Source organism: Pteronotus mesoamericanus, unplaced genomic scaffold, assembly GCF_021234165.1.
Source record: "Pteronotus mesoamericanus isolate MK-2021 breed Mesoamerican mustached bat unplaced genomic scaffold, CSHL_Meso_final contig_20, whole genome shotgun sequence".
Lineage (NCBI taxonomy): Eukaryota > Metazoa > Chordata > Mammalia > Chiroptera > Mormoopidae > Pteronotus > Pteronotus mesoamericanus.
In genome coordinates, this window is record NW_026555085.1 from 31,558,502 (window position 1) to 31,581,998 (window position 23,497).

A 23,497-nucleotide genomic window follows, 5' to 3' on the forward strand; every position below is an offset into this window, starting at 1 on the left:
AATACTCTCCACTTCCATCCATGCTTTCACAAAAGGTAGCAGTTCCTTCTTTCTTTCAGCTGTGTAGTATTCCATTACGTAAATGTACCAGTTTTTTAATCCACTCATCTGATGGGCACTTAGGCTGTTTCCAGCTCTTGGCTGTTGTAAATAACACTGCTATGAACATCGAGGTGTATACATTATTTTGAATTAGTATTTAGGGATTCTTAGGGTATATTCCCAGCAGTGGAATTGCTAGGCCAAAAGGCAGTTCCGTTTTTAGGTTTTTGGGGAAATTCCATGCTGCTTTCCACAGTGGCTGCACCCCCACCAGCAGTGCACTAGGGTTCCATTTTCTCCACACCCTCGCCAGCACTTGTTTGTTGATTTATGAATGATGGCAATTCAGACAGATGTGAGGTAATATCTCATTGTGGTTTTAATTTGCACCTCTGATTTGATATTTTTATATTTTGCAATGTGTTCACCACACTAATATTACTGAGTATGTTTCTCTTAACCTTTTTACGCATAGCCCCAAACTCCTCCTCTCTGACAACCATTTCTTTGGTCTCTGTTTTTATGAGTTTGTTTTTATTTTGTTTGTTCATTAGTTTTGATTTTTTAGGTTCCATATATAAATGAAACCATGTGATATAAAAATGTTATATCATTAAGAATACAATTTTAGAACTCAACATATTATTAACTTGAACTGTACATCTAAAAATACAGATATATGTGAATGGATGGATAGGTAGGTAGATAGATGGGTGGATGGATAGATGGATGGAGAGATGGATAATATTGATGTCATATACATTTTTTTCATGAATTATGTTTAAAAACACATAGATAAATATAGGCACACTTATACATACACACATATATACATTTGGAACTGGCCTAGGGATCACAACCTTCTCCTTTACATGTTCACGGACTTATAAAACCAACTTACGCATTAAAGAGTACTTACCTAATACATTGGCCTTATCATATATACTCTAAAAAAGTCAATTGTAGATGGAAATGAAATCAGTTTTCCTGCATGCTCTCACCCCTGTCAGTTCCCATGCTTTGTCTGAGTAGCAAAGCTTGATAGTGCTTATAGTAAAGAATGATTCTGATTCTCACCGATTCTTACATTGCTTTGAAGACTCTGCCACTTATCACTAGTAGAGATCACCATTTCACAATTTAATTTTTCTCTTTTTCTTAAGGGATTTCATTACTTGCACCTCTATATTCATAATGCTTTTTAAATGTTAATTGTTACCTACTTCAGAGAATTATTTAAAATAGATATGTGTTTTCCAACTCTTTCACATGTAAATTACAATATATGTGCACACATATATAGAATAAAATATTTTATGTGCTCATTTTTATTAATATATAATAAAAGACTAAATTTGAAATAACATTTTATCATCAGCAAACATTAGTTGAATATGTTCTATGAACGCTCATAATTATAAATCTATTGAGATAGCCAGAATAGTATCATTAATCAACTTAGCATATAAAATCATGAATCTATTATCTTGACATCTTGTTTGAATTGAGGACAGAAACCATGGTTTTCAAATTTTTATTTCTCTAGCACCTAACACACTGCTGAGCATATACTAGAGATTCTTTGTGGACCTATAGAAAGCATATCTCTGCCACTTTTCTTCTCAGTAGGAGGAAACCAGCAGCTGGAGGTCTCTGAGAAGGCGATATACCAGACTTATATTTGTGAATTTTAACATGAATATTAATGATTTCTTTATTATTAATCTTACTTGTATGAGAGGAACTCATCAAGAATCAATTAGTTGGCCTCTACTGCCACGGCTGAATATAAAAGCATTCTTTTTTTTTTTTTTTTTTTAATTAATTTATTTACTTTTTAAATACATTTGTCTCTGCCTTCCCCCCCCTCTTACCTGCATGATTTTAATAAGTATTACCCCCATGTGAAATTTTCCTAGCTCAAAATAATTTAGAAATGTGGAGTGATTGATGATATTACTTTATGAAATTATTTGGCAATTTCAGGAAAATTTTAGTAAGCTAAGAATCATGAAATTTGTTTGAAAATCTTACAAGATAAAAAATTAAGCACCATGATCCAACTTTTGTTTATAAAAAAGACAAGCCACAAACATGCACACACATAAAAAATTGAGGAAAGGGACATAAACTGTTAAATGTAGTGAGATTATTAGAAATTTTATATTTTTCCACGTTAATATTTCATTTTATACCCTGGGATATTTTCTAAATTTTTTACTATACAAAGTAGAAATATTTCAGAACTTCTTATGAATTAAGCACAGTAGGTAAACAAATTAAGCATACTTATTATAACTTATAAAGCTATTTGGAGAAAATGGCTAAATTTTATTGCCTAGTGGTCCAGTCTTTCCTGAAATTAAACAGAGCCACCTTGTTTCTGGTACAACCAGATAATCACAGGCAGCTCCTCCTCCTCCTCTTCATCCTCCTCCTCCTCCTTCCTCATTCTCTCTGTCTCTCTATTTTACACAAACACACACACACACACACACACACAGTGACAGACTACATAGAACTGGCAGATGTATGCCCTTTGTAGGTAGACAGCTTTCTAAAGGAAAAGGAGTTGAACCAACTATGCTAATGTTTTCTCCTAAAGTCATTAGACAGATAAGTCACTCCTTCCCTGGAGTGGGGTGAGTGATGGGAGACAGGAAAATCAAAGCTATTACTCTAATAATAGAAAGTCCTTCATACAGAAATATGGACAGTTGGGTATGAACGTTCCCTTTTAATTTGTCCCTTTTAATTTTTTGTGATTTAATTTGTTTAATCTGTTTCTATGTTCAAACTTTAGTTTAACAAACGTTTTAAAGACACAGTTGGAGCCATAATCTATCTAGTCATCCAGAGTTTGACTCTGTGGGAGGGAATGTCAAAGAGCTTGAATTCTGGTTAAAGTCCTTGTTTTTCCTGTTTTCCTCTAACTTAATGGTAGTTCATTAGGAAAGAGAGATAAAGATAGCAATTGATAGCTGAGGGTAGAGGGGCAAGAAGGAGGGGGATGAGAGAGACAGAGAGAAACAGACAGAGAATAGGTTTGCTTTATTATTTCTTCATTTTTTCTAACTTTCAGGTGAATTTTGCTCTATTGCAACAAAACTGTTCATGTAACACACACACTTTTTTGGCCACCACCTCATTGCACAAATGCTCAGCATGTTGCCTAAATTAAGAGGACAATACATTTTATTACTGCAGCTTATTTAGAAGAAAGAAAGAAAACAATAGCCACCATAGTTTTGTTTACAACAAATACTTACTGAGCCAAAAAGTGTGGAAGTCATTTTTTGCTGCTGCTGTTGTTTTAATGAACAATTAAGAAACAAAGAACCTAATACTGTGGTCCAGCAGCAGATGATTTAAATTTTGAAATATTCATCATTTGACTTGAGGTAAGTGTGCCTGAGAGACAGGAGTTAGTTCTTCTGCAAGTTTTCCAGAGTAAAATATGGTTGGAACATAGCAAGTGATGGGTAAAGCTTGGAGAAAAAACAAAATCAATAGTTTCTTAATCCTGGCTGAACATTAGAGTTCAGAGTTCCTCAAATAGACCAATGGGAGGTCACTCAAGGCCAATTAAATGGAGTTGTTACCAACCCATACCTTTCGTTACCATAATACACATTCAATAAATCAGAGCTGGTATTATTACTAATCATAATGTTAGTTTGATATCTATTTGCATATGTTTCTAATTACATGGCCCTCCAATGGAATAATGTGACTGCTCTTGTTTTAAGTATGCAAGATGTAGTACTTGATTGCCTTTTCAGTCTTATTGCCATATTTCAAGTTTGTTAGAGCCCTCACTCCCAGAGCTCAAGTAACCATTGCAAAATCATCAATGCAAAGAAAAGTTGAAAAACATTACTTTCTTTAAAATGGACAGAATCCTCGCAATTTTATTCAGGATCATAATTATAGTTTTGGGGATCTGAGTTTAACATCACAGTTCCAAAAATTTTTAACATGCAATCCTGTATAAAACTGAGTTCACTTAACCAAATGATAATACTTCACATTTATTGAATGCTATCTGCACTGAAGGAGCAATGGAAATATATATATATTTGTAAGGAATGTGTTAATTAAATCTTGATATTCTAAACAGCTCGTATGTCAAAGTTCACAGTATATGTCAAGGACAAGATAAATATTTTAGACTTTACACGCTATATGGTCTCCATCATAACTACTTAACTACGCTGTTGTAGCAAAAAAGAACAGCCCTAGACTGTAAGTAACCAAAGCTGTGTTCCAATAAAACTTTAGGAAAATACAGGCAATGCGGTGGATTTGGCCCATGGTTGTGTGTAGGTCACTAACACTTGGTCTAGAATATACATTCTTTAAGGATTTTTTTTAAAAGATTCCAACTATTTTTAAATTTTCCATCCAAACAATGCACAGAATCTATTTTGTCTTTTTTCCTTTCTGTTTTCTTTAAATTTTTAACCATAGTCATTTTAAATACCTTATCAGATAAATCTACTATCTGGATAATCTGTGAACTGGCTTTTGTTTTGTTGTGTCAGTCACATCACCTGGCATACCTAGTAATTTTCGACTGACTGTCAGACATTGTGTATAAAAAGCATCAGGTCTTCAGACAATGTTCATGTCCACCAGAAAGCATTCCTCCCTTCCTTGATTGTCCAAATACAGTGAGAGCTGATACTTTAATGCAGTCAAGAATGGGTCTGGGTCAAAGCTGTTTTTCAGTTTTAATAAGATGACATTTGCTTAATCCCCCTTTTCCATCGTGTCTCTTGGATGGAGAGCCTATGTGTGCCCATCCTGTCAACACTGAGACACTGTAGAAGATTCAGCTCTGCCCTTCAGAAGGTCCCAGCTCAGTGCCCAGCTTTCTGCCCAGGTAACTTCAAATACATCACATATTTTGAAGAGAAGATCAGCTGGTTGCTTAAAGCTGGACTCTTTTCTCACTAGACAGTTATTTTTAAATTCCTTCTTAAAGGATGGAGAAAATTGCATGCTGGATTTTAGAAGTTTTCATCCTAACTTCTGAGCTTCCTACACAGTTCAAAAACTCAAGAATGTCTCATGGAGAAAAGTCCCAGCAAGATTTTTAGGGACTCTTAAGTTTCTAATCTAGTTCTCCTTCCCTGGGCAGCCAAAAACATTAGTTTCTCTTTCTTCCCTAGATGGTTTCTGCTTGGGCCACACTTCTTGGACAGATTTAGCAAACATTCCCAAGGGCAGGGGCGGGGAAGAAGAAACTGACTGAAATTATTGCTTTGCCTCAGAAAGGATCTCCTCTTTCTGGAAATTAGTTTATATCATTCATAGTTCTCTGATGCTGTAAAAATTAGAATTTTTGTAATTTATATATATATATTTTTTCTAATTGTGTTGGCAAAATCATTGGCCTTATATGAATTGAATTAGTACACTGTACTAAACCAAAAATTGTTAATATGTGATCCTGAATAAAACTGAGTTCATTTCAGCAAATGAAAACACTTCATGTTTTTTGAATGCTGTCTCTGCTGAAGGAGCTAATGGAAAAAAATATATATTTGGAAGGAATGTGTTAATTAAATCTTGATATTTTAAACAATTCATATATCAAAGTTCAACTTTATTATTAAAATATGTTTAAGTTAATATAATAATGCTTCCTAGGAAATTTTAAGGGAGTCTATTGTATAGATATATAATGAAATACTTATAACAGTTTTTCTTATTTTTTCTCTTTTAAAAAAGAACTCACAACATATTATTGATTATAATACAAGCCCAGGAGATCTTTGAGCTTCTCTCAGATATGTATTTAGTATGACTAAATAGAAGAAATGTTAGAGTTAGTTTTAGCTATTAAAATTCACTGACTTGGAACTTATTCATAGGATTATTTAATACAATATACTTGTACATAACAATATATTTTGGCAAATGTCAAAGGTAAAAATATTATAAGGGAAAGCATATAATATTGTTCAATCATTCATCCATCCATTCATCTACCCATTGACTTAACTCTGTGTAGCATATTGCAAGGACCTGAGGGTGCAACTTAAATGTGATACACACAACAAATACAAAATAGATGAGAAAATACATAAAATAATTGCAAATTGTGATATACATGTTGAAGGATTAACAAAGTGTCACCATAACGAATAATGTTTGGGGACTGCTTTAGATAAAAAAGTCAGTGAGGTCTCTCTGGGGAAATGACTTTTAAAATTGTGACCTGCAAGATGAGGTGGATCTAGACATACAAAGAGTGGAGAGAATGAGTTTGTCAGGGAATGAGAGTAGATTTCACATAGAGAGAATAGCACAAGGATAACCTTGAGGCCTTTGAGGAAGTGGATGATGGTCCAGTGACCAGAGTAGCGAGCAAAAGATTGTCATGTGATGGGTTTGGAAAACCAGGTAGGGGAAAAAAAATTCTGAACCTTAAAAGCTTTGTTAGGAGTTTGGCTATTATTCTTAGTGCAAAGGGCAACTATTGACAGTAGAGAACTGATGTGATTCAATCTAATTAAAAAGGGTCATATGGCTCTTCTGTGAAGAATAGACCATAGGGTAGCAGGACTGGAACCTCTGAGGCCTGCTGCAGTCAGTAATCCAGATGAGAGGTGACGGTAGCCTGGATTAAGGTTGAGTGAGCACATTCGGCAGGTAGTGAGGCCATTGTCTAAAATAAGGGAGGCAAGACAATGAGGAGTAGCTTTTGAGGCAGGTGCGTTTGAGGGTTCCCAAAGGTTATATTGTACAGAGGTTTGAAATAAAGAATTTAGAGTACAGCTAGTCAATTTAGCTGTGACTTTTTTTCCCAGCAAAGTTGAGCTACTTGGATGCAGGTGAAAAAAAAGCATTTGGTAGAGCCAAAATGTTTTTCTGAAGGCCAGAATTGTCAGCAGCACCCAGGAGCCTGTTAGAAAAGTAGAAATTCAGACCCTGTCTCAGACCTACCTAGTCAGAAACTTCATTTTGAAACTTTTCCTTTGAGATGCAAATGCACATTAAAGTTTAAGAAGAATGTGGCAGCACTGGCTGGATGGCTCAGTTGGTTGGAACATCAGCACATACACCGAAAGGTTGTGGGTCGATCCTTGGTCAGGGCAGATATCTTGGTTGCAGGTTTGAATCTGGTCAGCGTGCATATGGGAATGTTTCTTTCTCACAGCACTCACTCTCTCTCTCTCTCTCTCTCTCTCCCCCCCCTTTCTTCCTCTCTCCCCCTTCCTTTTTCTCTATAATCAATAAACATATCCTTGAGTAAGGATTTTAAAAAAAAGAAGCATGTGGCAGATTTTTTTATAGGTTTAAAGTTTTGGTGGATGAATGCAAAGAAGTAAAATCTAAAAACAAATTTGAAAAAATAAAATTTTTAAAAAGTAAACTTTTGGTGGACAAATACAAATAAATTAAGTGAGCAATAGCCATCTCCATATCATCCCAAGACATATTATCCTATTATTATTAGGGGACATCTTATTTTCCTCTCCTGGTTACATGGGAGGATTGCATTTCTTCACCCCCTGAAGGCAGGTGCCATTTTGACTAGGCACTCACATGTGCTCATTGGTTGCGTATGGAACTGATCTTTGTGGTGCCAAGCCTGAGAATGCCATTGCAAGTGCAAAATATTTTATCCTTTCTCATCCTAAACCCATGAATGACTATGATGAACAGAGCCTCCCCGATCACCTATGTTGGGTATGTTGGTGAGTGAGAAATAAATCTTTGCCATTTTTTAGGCACTGAGATTTTAAAGTTGCTTGTTATTGCAGCATAACCTATTCCATTCTGACTGATGCAATATCCCTAGAACTAGAAAAACTCAAGTAATGGAAATATAATTGAAAAAGTACTAGAGAACACTGGGTTACTTAATGCTCTGTCTCCCATTGAGAAGGTTCCTGATAGTTTGGGTCCTAGTCTGTGACCAATCTGCTTTGAGCTCATGGAGGATGCTCCAGTTCTATCCCCTGGCTCAGAATATTAATAAGAACTTCCAGGTTTGTTTGATGTTAGGAAAAGAAATTTCACCTATCCATCCTTTGCTCAGGAATTAGAATTTTGACTGATTCTAGCTAAAAACTCTGAAATTAAAGCTATTTCTAGATTTTACTGGGTAGGTAAATTTATTTTCTGTCATTCTTATTTTGGAAATTTCTAGACTTTCCCAGGAAATAAACACAGTATGCTTGATTCCATTTTTTTAATCAATTTTCTTCATGACTTAGTTTATTCTCGTTTTAATACCTTGCAATCCTCACTTCAGGAATTGTTTAAGCAAAAAAAACTGAGATACCCAATGCCCTATGGCCAAATGTTATTCATCCTAGGCTTTGTGCAATACACAAATAAGTTATGCAGGTGAATTATGGACTGGATGTGCCCTATCATGTTGCCTCTAGACAAGAATTTTCCCTCGAATTTGAACTAGCCCTAGGGCAGCTCTATGATGAACACAGGCTCTATATATCAAATATAAGGAAAATTAAGAACCATTTATTTGTAAATAATTTCATATCATCAACTAGTTAAGTGGCTTTGATCTTAGAAACTGAGTTTTGAACTGAAGCAAAAGATGTATATTTAGGTTATTGCTTTGTGAAAAGAAGTTTCTTGCATAATTACCTTTTAATCAAGCCACTAAGAGCTGTGAGAGCCTTTAATATACCTTGCAGATGGACTGTAGGAGCTGATGCTAAAAATAATATATAGAAATATCATGTTTAAACTGTGCCATTTGCACAGAGTGACTACGATAAACCTAGGGTTCACACAATAGATGCAACTGTAACTGGCAGTAGGTGGCATAAAGTAAAAGGATAAGGTTATTTAAAAAACACACTGACTCTTTAAACCATGACCTTCACTATATCTTGCCACAAAAAGAGCAAGGAGACTTAATCCAGAACTATAAACAACCACTGTTTTTAGATATCAGTTTATTTCTTTCATGGGTGATCTTGTCAATAGTATTAAATGTGAATGACACAGTAACTTTTAAGACTTGTCCTTTGGAGCAAAAAGGCTCACTGAATACTGCAATGTGAGCAGATATATCACTAATAATTATCATTTTAAAGTAAATATTTAAATTATTAAACCTTTCTGAGCTATTTCAATGACTTAAATTGAGAGAATTATAAAATATAACCCAAGGGAAATAGAATCCTTGATGTGTCCTGGGGGATTTTTCTGTCTACTTGAAGAAAACTACCTACAAAATTTTTATATAGATACAGGTAAATGGTTTTAGAAAGATTTACACATTATATCTCAAAATAATGGCCACTGCTCAAATAATTGGCAACAGCTCAACCGCCTGGCAAGTTGCTGCAGGTCTCCTGCTTCTCTTACCCTTTCTTCATCTGAAAAAGATTTAATGGCTCCTTAAAACTAATGTAATCGAAAATTATTTTTAAATATTTAAGCATCTTGACAGTGTCTAACAAAAGCACTATATAAAACCTGAGTTAAGCAGGTGGTAGTTAAGAGCATAGATTCTGGAATCAAACTGCTGGAGCTGAAATCTTGGTACAATCTAGGAGCTGTGCAGTTCTAGAGGATGCAGTTCACCACACTAAGTCTATATTACTTCTTCATCTGCAAATGGGAATAATTATTATGCCTCCTATGGTTGTTTTAAAACGCAAGTGAGGTAACTCATGTAAAACACTTAGCCCATGATCTCCATATACTAGGCACCCGATAAATACTATATCGTTGTAATTGTTATTATTTTTAAAGGTAGCAATTATGTAACTATAACTGTAGGTGTCTGAAATTTCTGAAATAATTTTCCTATTTATGTTAATAGGTTGTCTTTTAAAAGGCAATTCTGTCAGAAATGTAAAATTTATTTAATTACTACATATATCTTTGTTTTGAATAATTACGAACTGCTATGTTTTAATTTGTTAACTTCTGAGGATGATTGTTATAGAAGGGAAAAATTTCTTCTGTAATTTCAGTTTAATTTAGCATGCACTTTGAGAAAATACCCGTGTGTGTCAGAAAATAACCTAGAAATTATAGGGGAAACAAAGATAAATACGTCACAAGCTCTTTAGGAGTTTAAAGGCTAGTAGAATGGATAAGAACACCAAGACTATAATAATGTAAGAGACAGGAGGATTTACTTCTATGAGATTTGAAAGTAGAGGTCATATCATATTTTTTAGTTATTGGAAAATAATTCAAGAAGGAGAAAGGAAAAATAACAAAAGGACTTGGGGAGAACATGTAAAGTTAGAGAACAGCGTAAATCGGGAAGCAAAAAGCAGGATCCATGGGCTTTCTGTGGGAAATGGTGAGTAGTTCAGCCAGGTTACTATTTAGAACCTATATTATCAGTGGTACAGTGGGATATATCAAGCTAACGCTTCACAGACCTAAACTATAGCAAAAATACATTTTCAAATACTGTATTAAATCTGAATTCAAAAGAAAAAAAGGGAAGTCCTTAGCTACCAAATATGTAGAGGAAAGAAACCAAAGCCAGAGTAATAAAGGAAAGCTGATGGTTCAGCAGCCTGTGAATATTTCAGGCTGTTGATGAGTCCTGGGTGGTGGAGGATGAGATTCTGAAGCTTTGTTGAAATGCTGACAAGACCCCCTCACACAAAACCCGTGGTGCTATGGCAAACCCTCTGCAATGGCCCAGTACTATCTTGGCTGCTCTGGCTCATGGACTAGAAAAACCCTACACGTCTAGAATGTATCTAAGAAATCTGCAGTTCATATAAGATTTTTAGAGGAAGAGGGGCTAAAGACACCTTTCAAAAATGGAAACTCCTGTCTGAGCCATAAAGAGAAGGAATTAATGTGAAAATCGGCATAAAAATGATCCAGTTTCATTGAACTACCTAAGGGCCCCCATCCTTGGAGAAACACACTCAAAACTAGTTTCTAGCAACTCTTTCTCAAATGAACACCTGGGGCCATCAAAAGATAAATACATCCCACTAAATATGAACCCATAATAATTACAAATAACATGAGAGAGAATCATCAAATGCAGAAACCAGAAAAATTCACAATGAAACAAGTAAAAATAAAAGAAAATATAAAATAAACTATAACATTTGTTTCAAGTAATTTAAGAGGTAAGAGAATGCACACTTAAAGCATGGGAGAATATGAAAAATATCAACTGGAACTTCTATATGTGGAAAATATTGTCATTGAAATTAATGAATAGAATAACTAATTAAACACAATTGAAGAAAGTATTAGTGATCTGGAAGTCAGACCTGGAAAAAGATGACTCATAAGCCAAAATAGATAGATAAAGAAATGGAAATATAAAGAGAATGCATAAAAAAAGAACTGAATGAGAAAGTTAGTATACATTTTATAGGAATGCATATAATATAGTAGAATTGTATTCTAGAAACAGGCCACAAAAGAGATTGAGGGAGTGGAAATATTCTATGAGTTAGTGCATAAGAATTTTCCAAAGTTGAATACAGATAAGATATTCAGATTAAAAAAATTAAGAAGTTAAAGCAAATCCACATAAACTTAATCTGTGTTATACCAAAGAAGAAAGGAAAATCTTAAAAGATGCCACAAAGAAAAAACTAGTAGTGTGTGAAAGATCAGCTGTTTAACTGACAAGAGTCTTTGCACTTGCAACAAAAGAGGCACTAAAGTCACATTATGAAAATGCTAAATGGAAAATAGAAAAAGCCTCTATCTAAAAGATCATCTGAAAATGAGTGTAACTTAAAAAGAAGAGTAAGTCAAAGATTTGAAAGAGTTAGCATTCACAGAACTTTACTAAAATAATTGCTGAAAGATTAGAAGAAAAAGTATAATACACAGAAAGTAGATGAAAATTCAAGAAAAATAGTTAAGAAACAATAGTGGAATAAATAGACTGATTAAAAAGTATTAGGATAATCATTTAAAATCAGTAATAATATAACAAAGACTAATGTGAGAAGTTCAAAAGCAAGGTAGATTAAATTACTAAGTAGTAGTAAAGATGGAAGAGTAAAACTGAAATAGTAATCACTAACTATAGAGAAATAGTGGGAGAATAACATTGGGTGGGTAAAATAAGATAGTGAGATAAATGATTAGAATTCTAGGTAAAGATTATATTTGGATGGTCTATAAGTCAAACAATGGAGTATATTTAATATGAAAATGGGTGGATTTTATTTATTTATTCTTAAGAGAGAAACCATGTTTGGAGATGCAAAACACAGAATAGTTTAGAATGGGGAAAGACTCAGTTAGGCGACTATTGTAATAAGTGTGATGAGAGCTGTTGAAGATCTGTGTCGGGATCTGTCTCTTGCCCGTAAGTAAAAAGGATGAATATGACAGGCATCCCATAGCTAGTATTTAGAGGAATTATAAACTGAAGATGATAGTAGAAGAAGGGAAACAGTGAATGTCTACTTTTAACATCTATCTTTGCAGTAACTCATTATAACAACCACGTGATAATATTTCCTTTTTTTTACAGACAGATCAAATGATCCTAGAAAAGAGACAAATAATTTGTCCAGTAGTCCTATGTGATAAATTGTAAACCAATTTAAATCCAGATTTTAAGATTCCATTTGTTCTAGAAACATAACATACCAGTAAGAGTCCCAAAGAGAATGCTTAGAAGATAACTTCTGAGTTTAATTTGCAACTTAAATAGTTGTGGGATTCAAATCAGATTTCATACTTCTGATTTTTGTTTTTAAAAGGATCGAAAGAAGACAATAGTTGAAAGGAAGTAGCAATGTGAAAAGTTGATATTTAAATAAAATATACATCTTCCATCAAAATATTGACTATGGTAGGCACATGGTGCAATATACAGAGGATGTATCATGGAAATGTACATTTGAAACCTATGTGATATTATTAACCAATGTCACCCTGACAAAGTTAATACATACATACATACATACATACATACATACATACAATATCAGGCCATATTTTTGAGAGAGGGAGGGATTGCAGAAGAAAGATTGGATGGGATTCAAATCATAGAGATAAGCATAGAGTTAATTCAAAGAGATAGAAACAAAGGAAAGAGGAGGAATGCAATAAAGGGACAGTTTGCAATAGAGAAAAAATAAGTTGAAAAAACTCAATCTGAACTGTACATCTTCATGGCCCAGAAAAAAGAGAAAAACAGCCTGCAGATAAACATGGATTTGTCATTGTAGGAAAAAGCAGGCACATAGTAAGGAAAGAAACATTTACCGTGCACTTGCGTTGTGGAAGGAAGATCTGGAAACTGGAATTTTTTATCAACTAAATGTGTTCTGGATGGATAGCTGTCTTACCCGAACTCTTGATACACTATGTAATTACTAACAATAGTCTACACTAGTGTGTACAGCTATTTCAAGGTATTTGTTCTGGGTGCTTTCCACCAACAATGCCAGGAAAGATGCTAATTAATGCCATTTGTGAGAACTGGTGTTGTGATTTGGGCACCTGTTTGCAAAGAGCTAGGCTGAGAACAACTTATTGCCCATAAGCCTGCTAAACAGCTGTCAGATGGACAATGACGTTAATTTACTACTGACTGAGGCCATAGTTGATATTGACCTAGACATGAAAGGCTGGCTTTCCTATCTCTGATTAACTGAGCCATCCAATGCTTTGTGTACTACTTTTATTACAAACAGAAAAAAACACGCCTAAATGTTTTATTCCTCAAGATTCAAGTTAGTACTGTGATACTTTTGTTTGAAAGGAAGGATACATTAGATCTGAGCAAATCAGATCCCTCATGGGCATGGGCATGCGTATGCGTTGCCAAAATAGTTACAAAGCTGATTTGAAGTAGTCAGAGGATGTTTGCCTTGGTAACCATTGCTCTATTCTCTTCCTAAAGGAGACCCATTTAACTCCTCTGTGGCTTGAGTGTCACAGCTGGGATCTGCAATGCCAGCACAAAACTGAAGACTGAATTTTATGACTTTTTTTTAAGTTATACCCTATTAACTTCATTTCACTTTAAAACTTTCTTCACACTCTCCCTGCTGAACCAGACACTTTCAAGTCCAGAAGCTTCACTGTCTCTTGAAGCCAGGCATTTCTCACGCTCTTTGAGACCAGGGTTTGATGATTGAGCTATGGGCTATGTTGATGAGTGAGTTAAGGCAGCTTTCAAGTGTGTCTAACTTAGTCCTATGACCTAATGTGAGCATAGAAGGATATTGACTCATTCATTCATTCATGCATTCATTTAATTTGTTCAATATATTGAGTACATCCTCTAGGTGCAGGGAATATAAGAGTAAACAATGTATACACAGTGTATTTTTTCACAAGACTTATTTTCCAAAGGCAGAGAGGGTGCAAAAAAATAAGCCAAGTAATAGGTGGCACAATGGCAAGTAAGGATGAGCACAATGAAGGAAAATAAGATGAGGGATAATGGTACCATATTAGATAGGGCGTCAAGTAAGACCTCACTTAGGAAGAGACAAAAAAGCATATGGATCTCTATGGGAAGACTCTTCCAGGCAAAAGGAAAAGCAAGTGCAAAGGCGCTGAGACAGGCACAAGCTTCATGTTGAGGTAGATCGAAAAGACTGGAGTGAGTGAGGGGATGGGTGTTAGATGTCCTCAGGAATGGGATTGTGTGGGGCCCAGGCACCATGGTGAGGCCAGGAGCTTTTCTGTTGTGCAGTAGTTTGAGCTAATTATCTTAGGCCTGTGTGATTTCATTTGAATTAAGAAAATGATTTTGTTTTATCCAGAAAGGCGTATTTTTCAAATCTTAGAGGAGACACAGTAACTGAGTCTCCTATAGATTCAATTACATAAATGATAAGTTGCAAAGTTTAGATAAAAACCTGGGCACTACTGGCTCCAAAGGCCATCTGCTGTATTGCATAATAAAGGTTTAGTTAAGATAAAAAAAAATTACTTAACTCTAATAAATTTTTACTGCGCTATTTTCTGAGGCTGTGATTAAGACAGGGAACCTACCCTCAGATTCAGAAGGACTACTGAGGCAGACAGACATATGAGCAAATAATTAAAATACACTGTGATACACGGATGTAGCTATAAGAGAAGAGATAACACAGAGAAGGAAGTTGATTTACTGTTTAAATATTCAGAAGAGCTGCCCTGGTTGGTGTGGCTCAGTAGATTGAATGCTGGCCTGCGAACTGAAAGGTTGCCGGTTCAATTCTTGGTCAGGGCACTAGGGGAAAAAAAAAAAAGGAAATTTAGAATAACCAGTACCAAATCCAAGTGGTGCATAAACATGAGATGATGTAAGGGAGAGGGGTGAAGTAGTCAGGTAAACACATGAAGTTATGGAACCCATTACCTGAACAGAAAGTTGCAAATATCGATAATTTAGAGGACAGATAGGAAAGGACTGACCATTGATGCTATCTATACCAGTCCTTTGGGCTTTAGCAGCCACTGAGCAGAGACTAGGAGAGAAATGTAAGAAGAAAACTGGAAGAAATAAACTACCCGATTGTGTTGTCTTTTAGCCTAGTAATGGAAAAACAATATATCTGAAGATTTTTACTTCACCAAAATATAGTTAGACAGAGTTTTAGAGACTAAAGAAAAGTAAAATATCTAAAGTGGCAAGATATTTTCTTAAATACATTTTGTTTTTGAAAACTCCTAACTTTTTTGATTAGATAAGTTGATTGCCATACCTCACAGGATTTTTTGGCACAAGTCTTAATGGGAAATTGATCACTACAATTATCACACTTTACCCTTTCTATTTCAGTATTTCTCTGGTGTGTTAGTTCTTGATTTCATGATCTTTTGATAAGTTAATTTTATCACAGATTTAACAATGGAATGATGAAGATTAACCTTTTATTAAAGTATATGAATCCTTACTATCACTTTACCCTCTCTTACTTTACTATTCTCTTCCAGTATGAGATACTTTTCTTCTCTTAAACTGTAAGATAAGCCATGAAAATTGACAGCATATTTCTCTGGCCATCAAACTAATTTAAGGCTTGCATCTTAGTTTGTTTTGCTGCTGAAGACCTAACTGAGAGTTTGGTTTTGTGTTGTTTTTTGTTTTTTTGTCATCTTATTTTTTGCTATTAATTTATTCCTTTTTGTAAATAAAGCTAAAGTAACCTACCTTTCTGTCATGTCACAGTAGATCTCTAAAGTTAGAGATGTCTTCTAAAGTTAAAATGTACTTGCGACAACTTAATTTTGCTGCTATGGAAAGATGTGTTTATTTTAAGAAGACGAAAATCATTAAGCTTGGCTCATTAATAAAAATGGAAATTTTGAAGTGTTTATAATCTCCCATCTCTGAGCACAGCTTACAAACAATCTCCATGTTTATCACAGGCAAAAGTAATTTTTATTTTTACTTCAATTGAATATCTAAGTTAATACATACTTTCTCCAATGTGTTGAATTGTGTGTTCTGAGAACGAGATAAAGGCAAGCCTGTCTGCCTGCCAAACTATGTGCGCTCACTAGGTTTTGTATGCTAGATATTCATCTGAGTGTGGGAAACACACAATTTACAGTTTTGAAATACTCCCAAGTGTTGCAAAGCTGTTCTAAAGTTGACTCTCCAATTTTAAACACATTTCTTTGATGAAGATACATAGAGAAATAGTAATGAAGATTCTGATGTTTATTCTTTTCTTTTGACCATCCAGATTAAAGAACACCTTGCTAAGGGGCAGCGAATGCTGGCAGGTGACGGAATGTCCCAGGTGACCAAGACCTTGTTGGATTTAACTCAGAGGAAAAATTTCTATGCAGGAGATCTTCTCATGTCTGTGGAAATCCTCAGAAATGTGACAGACACGTTTAAAAGGGCAAGTTACATCCCTGCCTCTGATGGTGTCCAGGTAAGGGAGACAGTCCCATGAAGGAAAAGACTAGTGAAAACACAATCAATTTTTGGCCCCAAGAAACCAGTGCAGGCAGGAGGGAAAGAGCACTCACTCATGCTTGGGGAAACTTCCAGGTTGCGCTTCATGTACGCTCCGGAGAGGACCTCCATTCCCTTAGTATTTCAACACCCCAGTGCCCTCAGCCATAAAATGCTCATAATGTACTTCAAGGAGATACGGAATGAGAATGTGTGTGAAGTGTTTTGAGTTCCCAGATAAAAGACACTATAGCAAATTCAAGGTTGTATCATGGATATTTTATTCCCACATTTAATATCACCGTCTTGCCATGGGAGACGATTAAAAGCACATTAAGCATAATGAAAGCTCATTAACTATAACATTCAAAGAAGACATACCTTAAGTTTTGTTTGGGGTTTTGCTATTAGAACAGAGAGGCTATATTTAATTTTGTGGAAAATTTATGTGAAAATATAAGGCAAATAGAGAATTGTTCTGGAGAAGAAAATCAGAAATTCAATAGATCCTTGCACCATAGTTTTCTTATCATGGAAGATTTCTGGAGTAGCCTCATTTACTTCCATAATAAACTTTAAGTACTCACCCAATTTCAGTATTGCCTTTACCATTAAAACAAAACTTGTTGACTGGCAAACAAAATATATTTAATGCAACTCTAGTTTGCATATCAGATTAACTCCTTTTGTGCTGTAGGCTAAAATGTACTCCTGCCAAGGATGCTGAGTTGATTTCTGCATTTCCAGCATAATGTCCTTCCTGTATCTCTGCATAAAGTTCATTAAAGTGAAGGTTTGGCAAAATTCCCAGATCAGGTAGTTTTCTTTCAGCCAACTCTACATTTGGGAGTTTTATTTGCATTCCACATGGAAAATGCAGAGGGTTTTATTTGGTTTGATATTTTTGTTGTTGTTTTAATCAGCAATTGAGGGAAAGAGTAAAAGAAAACTTTTTGGAATTATGGAATCATCCATAAATAATATCGATACCCTGATTTTTATAAAGGCACATACATTACTTAAATATATGCATGCACTGTTGAAAGTAACTGCTATGAGAATTATTGGAGCTGCATTCTATATCATATCACCAGTGTCCAGGAATATATTTTTATTGTAAAAATACATTGGAAGGATAGGGTGGGGAGATTACCATCATTTGAGCATTTCAAAGATACTTTTTTTCCTCACAAAGAATGAAACAGCTTTCCAATTTTCAAATTAAATAAAGTAAGCCAAGTATAGCTTTCCCCTGTAGTTCTGCAATACTTCTGTTCATTAGCATTTCCATTAAGAAATGACATTTGAAGTCCTTGACAGAAAATAAAAGTTGTAATTTCAAAACTCCTCAGACATGTGTGCTCATGGTTAAAATATCAAACAGAATGGTGTACTAAAGAATCTCCAGGGCCTTTTCTAAATCTCAAGAGTGTGGGGTTTATGGTTTTAGGTGCTGAAACTCAAGCAGTTGAGATGGCCAGGTTTAGGGCAACATGTTTTGATTGAAGTACTCATTAGAGTGCACTGACTTAAGGAACGATTAGTTTAATCAAAGGCTTGGTTGTGGACATTAACTGATTTAATTAAATAGAGTGATTTGGCTGATTATTTTGTTGTCATTGTGGCATAATCATAAACAGGTTCCTGCATTTCCATCCTACTCTCTCATTAGCTGTCCACATACACCCAAAATTCTGAGTGTATCGGTGTCCTTAACCATTCTCACACAACAGGAGCTACATTGTTCTCTTTCGCTGTTTTCACTGGAGTCTTTTCAGGCACCTAGCATGCCCTCCTCTTCTAGAATTCCTTTTTCTTCCATCTCTGTCTGTTAAAATCCTAGCCCAACTCTAGCAAGTCTTTCTGAATGGCAGTCCAACAAGCCCCAAAATCCATCTGAAAAATGATCTTTCTCTTTTCTGAAATCCCATAGAACATTTTAACTTTGTTATTCTACCTCTTACAAAAATTTTATAATATTTTATATATATATTTATTGTCTTTGAATCTAGTTTATGGCCTTCCTTAATATCTCCTATACCTTACTTAAACTTCAATTCCCTATTTCCAAGGATTCTGGGCATTTCTGATTGGCTAACATCTCAAGCTTAATATGGCATGAACTAAACTCATCTTGAAATCCAAATTTTCTTGCATTTTCTATTTTCATTTAGTGAATTAGCAGTCTTTAAAAGGCTGTAATCATAATGCCATCTTGACATGGGTGGGGAGATGGGGAAGACAGTAGAGTGTGATGACTAAGTGTGCTGGCTCTATAGGCAGAATCCTGAGATTTAAGGTCTTGGTTTTGACACTTGTTAGGTGGGTGATGCAAAAAAAGTTACTCGACTTCTCTGTGACTCAATTTTCTCTTCCATTATATGGGATAATAGCTCCTACTTTATGGTGCCATTGTGAGGATTAAATGATGTATTTAACAGTTACATGGCATGTTGCATATAGTAAGAGCTCAAAAAAATGAAGCTCTTGTTATCCTAGGAGGTGAACAATACTTTGATGGTGCAAAAGCCAGTAGCATCCCTGGGTCGCAGGTGTCTGCTGTCAATGCAGTGTGGATTTTGGTATCTCTCCTACCAAGAAAGGAAGGTCAGGTGTTTGTCAGGCCATCAATGAAGAAAGGATGGCACTGTTTGTTTTTTTTTTCTTTCTTTTCCAGTTGGTATTGAGAAGAAGGGCAGGGAGAGTGTCGAGGAAAATGGGAGTCAGAAAAGAAACGTTAGTCCCTGAGCGCAACACGGCAGGGCCACTTGAAAGTTGGAGGTGTGGATGAGGAGAATATCTCCAATCAATAACTGGGATTCCTGACTCAGTGGGAACCAGGTCATGAAAAGGACCATAGCACAAGCTGAAAAACACTCCAAGTCATAAACGACGGCTGTTTTCAGTATTTAACATCCTGAGAGGATTCCCTGTTGTTTCTCTGTGGTTGAGAGAGCCTTGTACAAGTAACAGCTCTTTCTAGACAATATTTAATCCTTGCCCTTACTAGAAAGGTGAAAATGAGAAATTCAATGCCAAATAACTTCCTTAAGTGGGTGAGATATTAGCAACAAATCTTGCTTCACACATCAACATGAATATACCCAACCATGAGCAAAATTTCTCAGATTTTAGCAGATGGCTGCTGGCTGTGAGAAGCCCACGGTCTCCATAGGAGAGTATAGAGTATGCAAGGCAGTTGGGTGGGAAGAGAAAGAGGGACAGGGATGTTTTAGGAACATATATAGTGCAGCCTATCAACTGGTAAATGTCATAGAATATAAATAAATGGCTGTGGTTTTATTTCTTTAAAACACAATAAAACATCTGATAGGTAGTTTTCTTTTATATTTCTTTCATTTTTTAAAATTCTTACTCAAGTACATTTTTTCATTGCTTGTAGAGAGAGGGAAAATGAGAGAGAGAGGGAGAGAGAGGCATCAATGTGAGAGAGAAACATCAATTGGTTGTCTTCTCATATGTGCCCCCAGCTGGGGATCAAACCCGCAGCCTGGGTATGTGTCTTGATATCAGATTTAACCCTCAGCCTTTTGGTCTATGGGATGACACTCCAACCTACTGAGCCTCATCTGCCAGGGCTGATAGGTAGTTTCTGTTGTTTCAGAATTCCCCATTATTTTCTTCAGAGTCAAGAAAATAATGAGATTTGGATTAGCACAGTGGACAGATAATTTAGTTTTCTATCGTGATTCCATTTATTATCGTAACAAATACCACAGTGTAGGTGGCTTAAACAACAAATTTATTTTATCACAGTTCTGGAGCCTGGAAGTCCAAGCTGATTCCTTCTGGGCCTCTTTCCTTAGCTTTGCATATGGCAACCTGCCCCCTGTGTCCCCATGTGGCCTTTTTCTTTGTGTGAGCCCACCCCTGGTATTTGTGTGTCCCAATATCATCTTCTTATAAGGACACACATCAGTTTGCATTAGGGCCCACCCTAATAGCCCCATTCTAACTTAATTACCTCTACAAAGGTCCTACCTCCAAATACAGACTCATTCTGAGGTCCTGGGGGCTTCAACTTAATGGATTTGTGAGCACCTACAGTTTAGAATAGGGAATCTTGAAGGACTGTGAGAATTTCCCGTTAGCGAAGAGGTATGTGCTAGGCCTCTTCGGGGAAATGACCTGCTATGGCTTCTGCCTATAGTGTTGCCAAGGGTTAACTTGTAATGCACACATGCTTCTTGCACGTGCTGACTTATTGATGTATCAGCCAGGCCTGCCCAGACTTGGGTGCTGGGTCACCACCTCTTTTCTCACTTAAGAAGCACCCCCTGTCTGGATTTGAGGATGATTTTGCCACCCTGAGTTACAATGTTTGCATGTCTTTGCTAGGTTACCTCATGGGAGAAACAACTTAGTATATTTAATTGTATTAGTTTCACTAATTTTTGGCCTTTTATTTTTAAATGAGTACCCCAGGGCAAGACCAAGTTTATGCCCCAAAGCATTGAACATTGGCTACTGCTTCTTTCCACAGAGCTTCCCACGTCTACTGCGCATCAGAGCAGACCCACTCCACTGCTCCTTGCTAGAGCCCTTGATCCTCCACTTAGCCTGAAGAGACTAGTCGCGCTGTCTAAAATAGTTTCCATCCAAGCATTCACAAATTCCATAAATCAATGAAATTATTGTAGAAGATTCTTGGATCAATCAATGCTCCCATGTTGGTTTCACAATGAGTCAGAGTTTCTGTGAGATTTGTGACTAAGAAGAGGAAGAATAATAGATGTATTTAAAAACTGTTGTTTTACACCTAAACTAGGGAATGTTAGGGCATATGTACTTCCATAATTTACTCTCACATTCCTCTAAATCTGGCAGATTGCAACGGTCAAGCTGGGACAGGGTGCCCTGCAGGCAGAGCTCCCGGATCAGGTCAGGCCGTCTAGCCTGCTGTGCACCCTGCTACTGACCTACCTGGCCTTCATACCCCAATCCTTTTGTCCCCCAAGTTATCTCCTGCTTTTCCAGTGGCTCAGTTTCTTGTCTCTGAGTCATATTCTTTACATTTCTTGGCCTCTGAAATCTGCGAAGAGTATCCCAGATTATATAATCTCCTGCCTTTCTGACTCCTGGATAGTTTCTAATTACCAATGGCCAGTTGATGTGCTGCTTGGATATGCACTCTGGATAAAAGATCAAAACCATAGTATAGTGACTCTTTGTCCTGGTCTATTGCGAGTTATCTATTCACCTGTTAAAACAAAAAAGTTAAAGTGCTCCTTAGGGATTGGTTAGCTTTAGAAAACAGATTACATCAAACTCAAGATCATTTGTGTAATATTGTTACTCTTCCTCAAATTTCATTTCTGTATGCTTTCTTGAATATGATACTGAGAAGTAGAGTCACAGCCAGATCACAGGAAATTGGACATCTGTTATCTACATTTTAATCTGAAACCTGGATGTGTTTGTGATTTTGCGTGGCTCCCTAGAACACGCTGCCATCATCTCTGGCCTCAATAAACAAAACAGTCTACCTTCTGACCTCCCTGTTTTTACTCTGAACTCTTCTGTACTTTGTTTTCCACTCAGTAGCCAAAGTTATATTTTTATTTCTAATGAAATTCATGTCATAGAATCAAGGCCCCACTTTATCTATCTTTTGCCTATCTTTCCCTCCTGTATTAATGTTCTCCCTTCTATATTCCATCCAGCTGTCTATTCAAGATGACAACTCCAAATGTGGTGGCCTTTCTCTTTCTTAATCTTGTCCAGGACGTCCCTTTTCCCAGAGTATTTGCACTTCCTCTTCCCATATTTTCTGGACCTCTCTTCCTCAGGTGTCCCCTTGGTTGCCTCCTTCCCCTACCTCTGTCCTCAGCTCAAATGTCACTTCCTTAGGAAAGTCTTTTCTGCTGACCATTCAACCCAAAACAGTTACACACACACACACACACACACACACACACACACACACACACACACACCCTGACCTAGTCACTCTCTATCCTTACACATTATTTTATTTTTGTACCACCCTCTGAAATCATCTTATTTTTAGCACTTATTTACTTATTTATTGCCTTTCTTTACCCACTAGAGTGTCAGCTCTGTGAGGGAAGGAACTCTCATGTACCTTGCTCACTGTTGAATACCAGCACCTAGAACAGTGGGACAGGTAGGTGGTTGATATTCAGTTAATACTTCTCAAATCAGTAAACACATTCCTGCTTCTCGGGTATTTTCCACGTCTTTCCTCACCATTCCATACCCCTGCTCTGTGTGAGGTCTTCATAATTGCCACTTCGGGCTATTGATGAATTCTCTAACAATATTCCAGTCTCCAGTCTTCTTTTTACCAATTTCTTCTTTACTCAGCACCACAGTTACATTCCTAAACCTCTCTGTATGCCATTCTTTTACTGAACAAACCAGCACTTGTGCTAGCAAATGCATTCCTTCAGGGATGAGATGGTAGTAGTGATGTGTAGAGAAGGTTTGGTGTGTTTGGCAGAGAATGATCTGTGTTTATGGGAGAGGAGGCCCTTTCCTTGGTTGTTGCTGAGTCCAAACCTGAGGACCAGGGTCAAACATGCTTTCTCCCCTTTAGTCAGGACCTACAAC

At 36.2% G+C, this 23,497-nt stretch overlaps 1 protein-coding gene across 2 annotated transcripts in view; it reads left to right on the top strand.

The window, feature by feature from the left end:
- Window positions 1-23,497, top strand: part of ADGRB3 (adhesion G protein-coupled receptor B3) — a 706,145-nt gene that overhangs the window by 316,557 nt on the left and 366,091 nt on the right. For both annotated transcript variants that reach the window (XM_054569550.1, XM_054569551.1), the window contains exon 10: window positions 16,686-16,880. In XM_054569550.1, coding sequence (XP_054425525.1) covers window positions 16,686-16,880 — 195 coding nt within the window. The remainder of the gene's footprint in view (window positions 1-16,685; window positions 16,881-23,497) is intronic.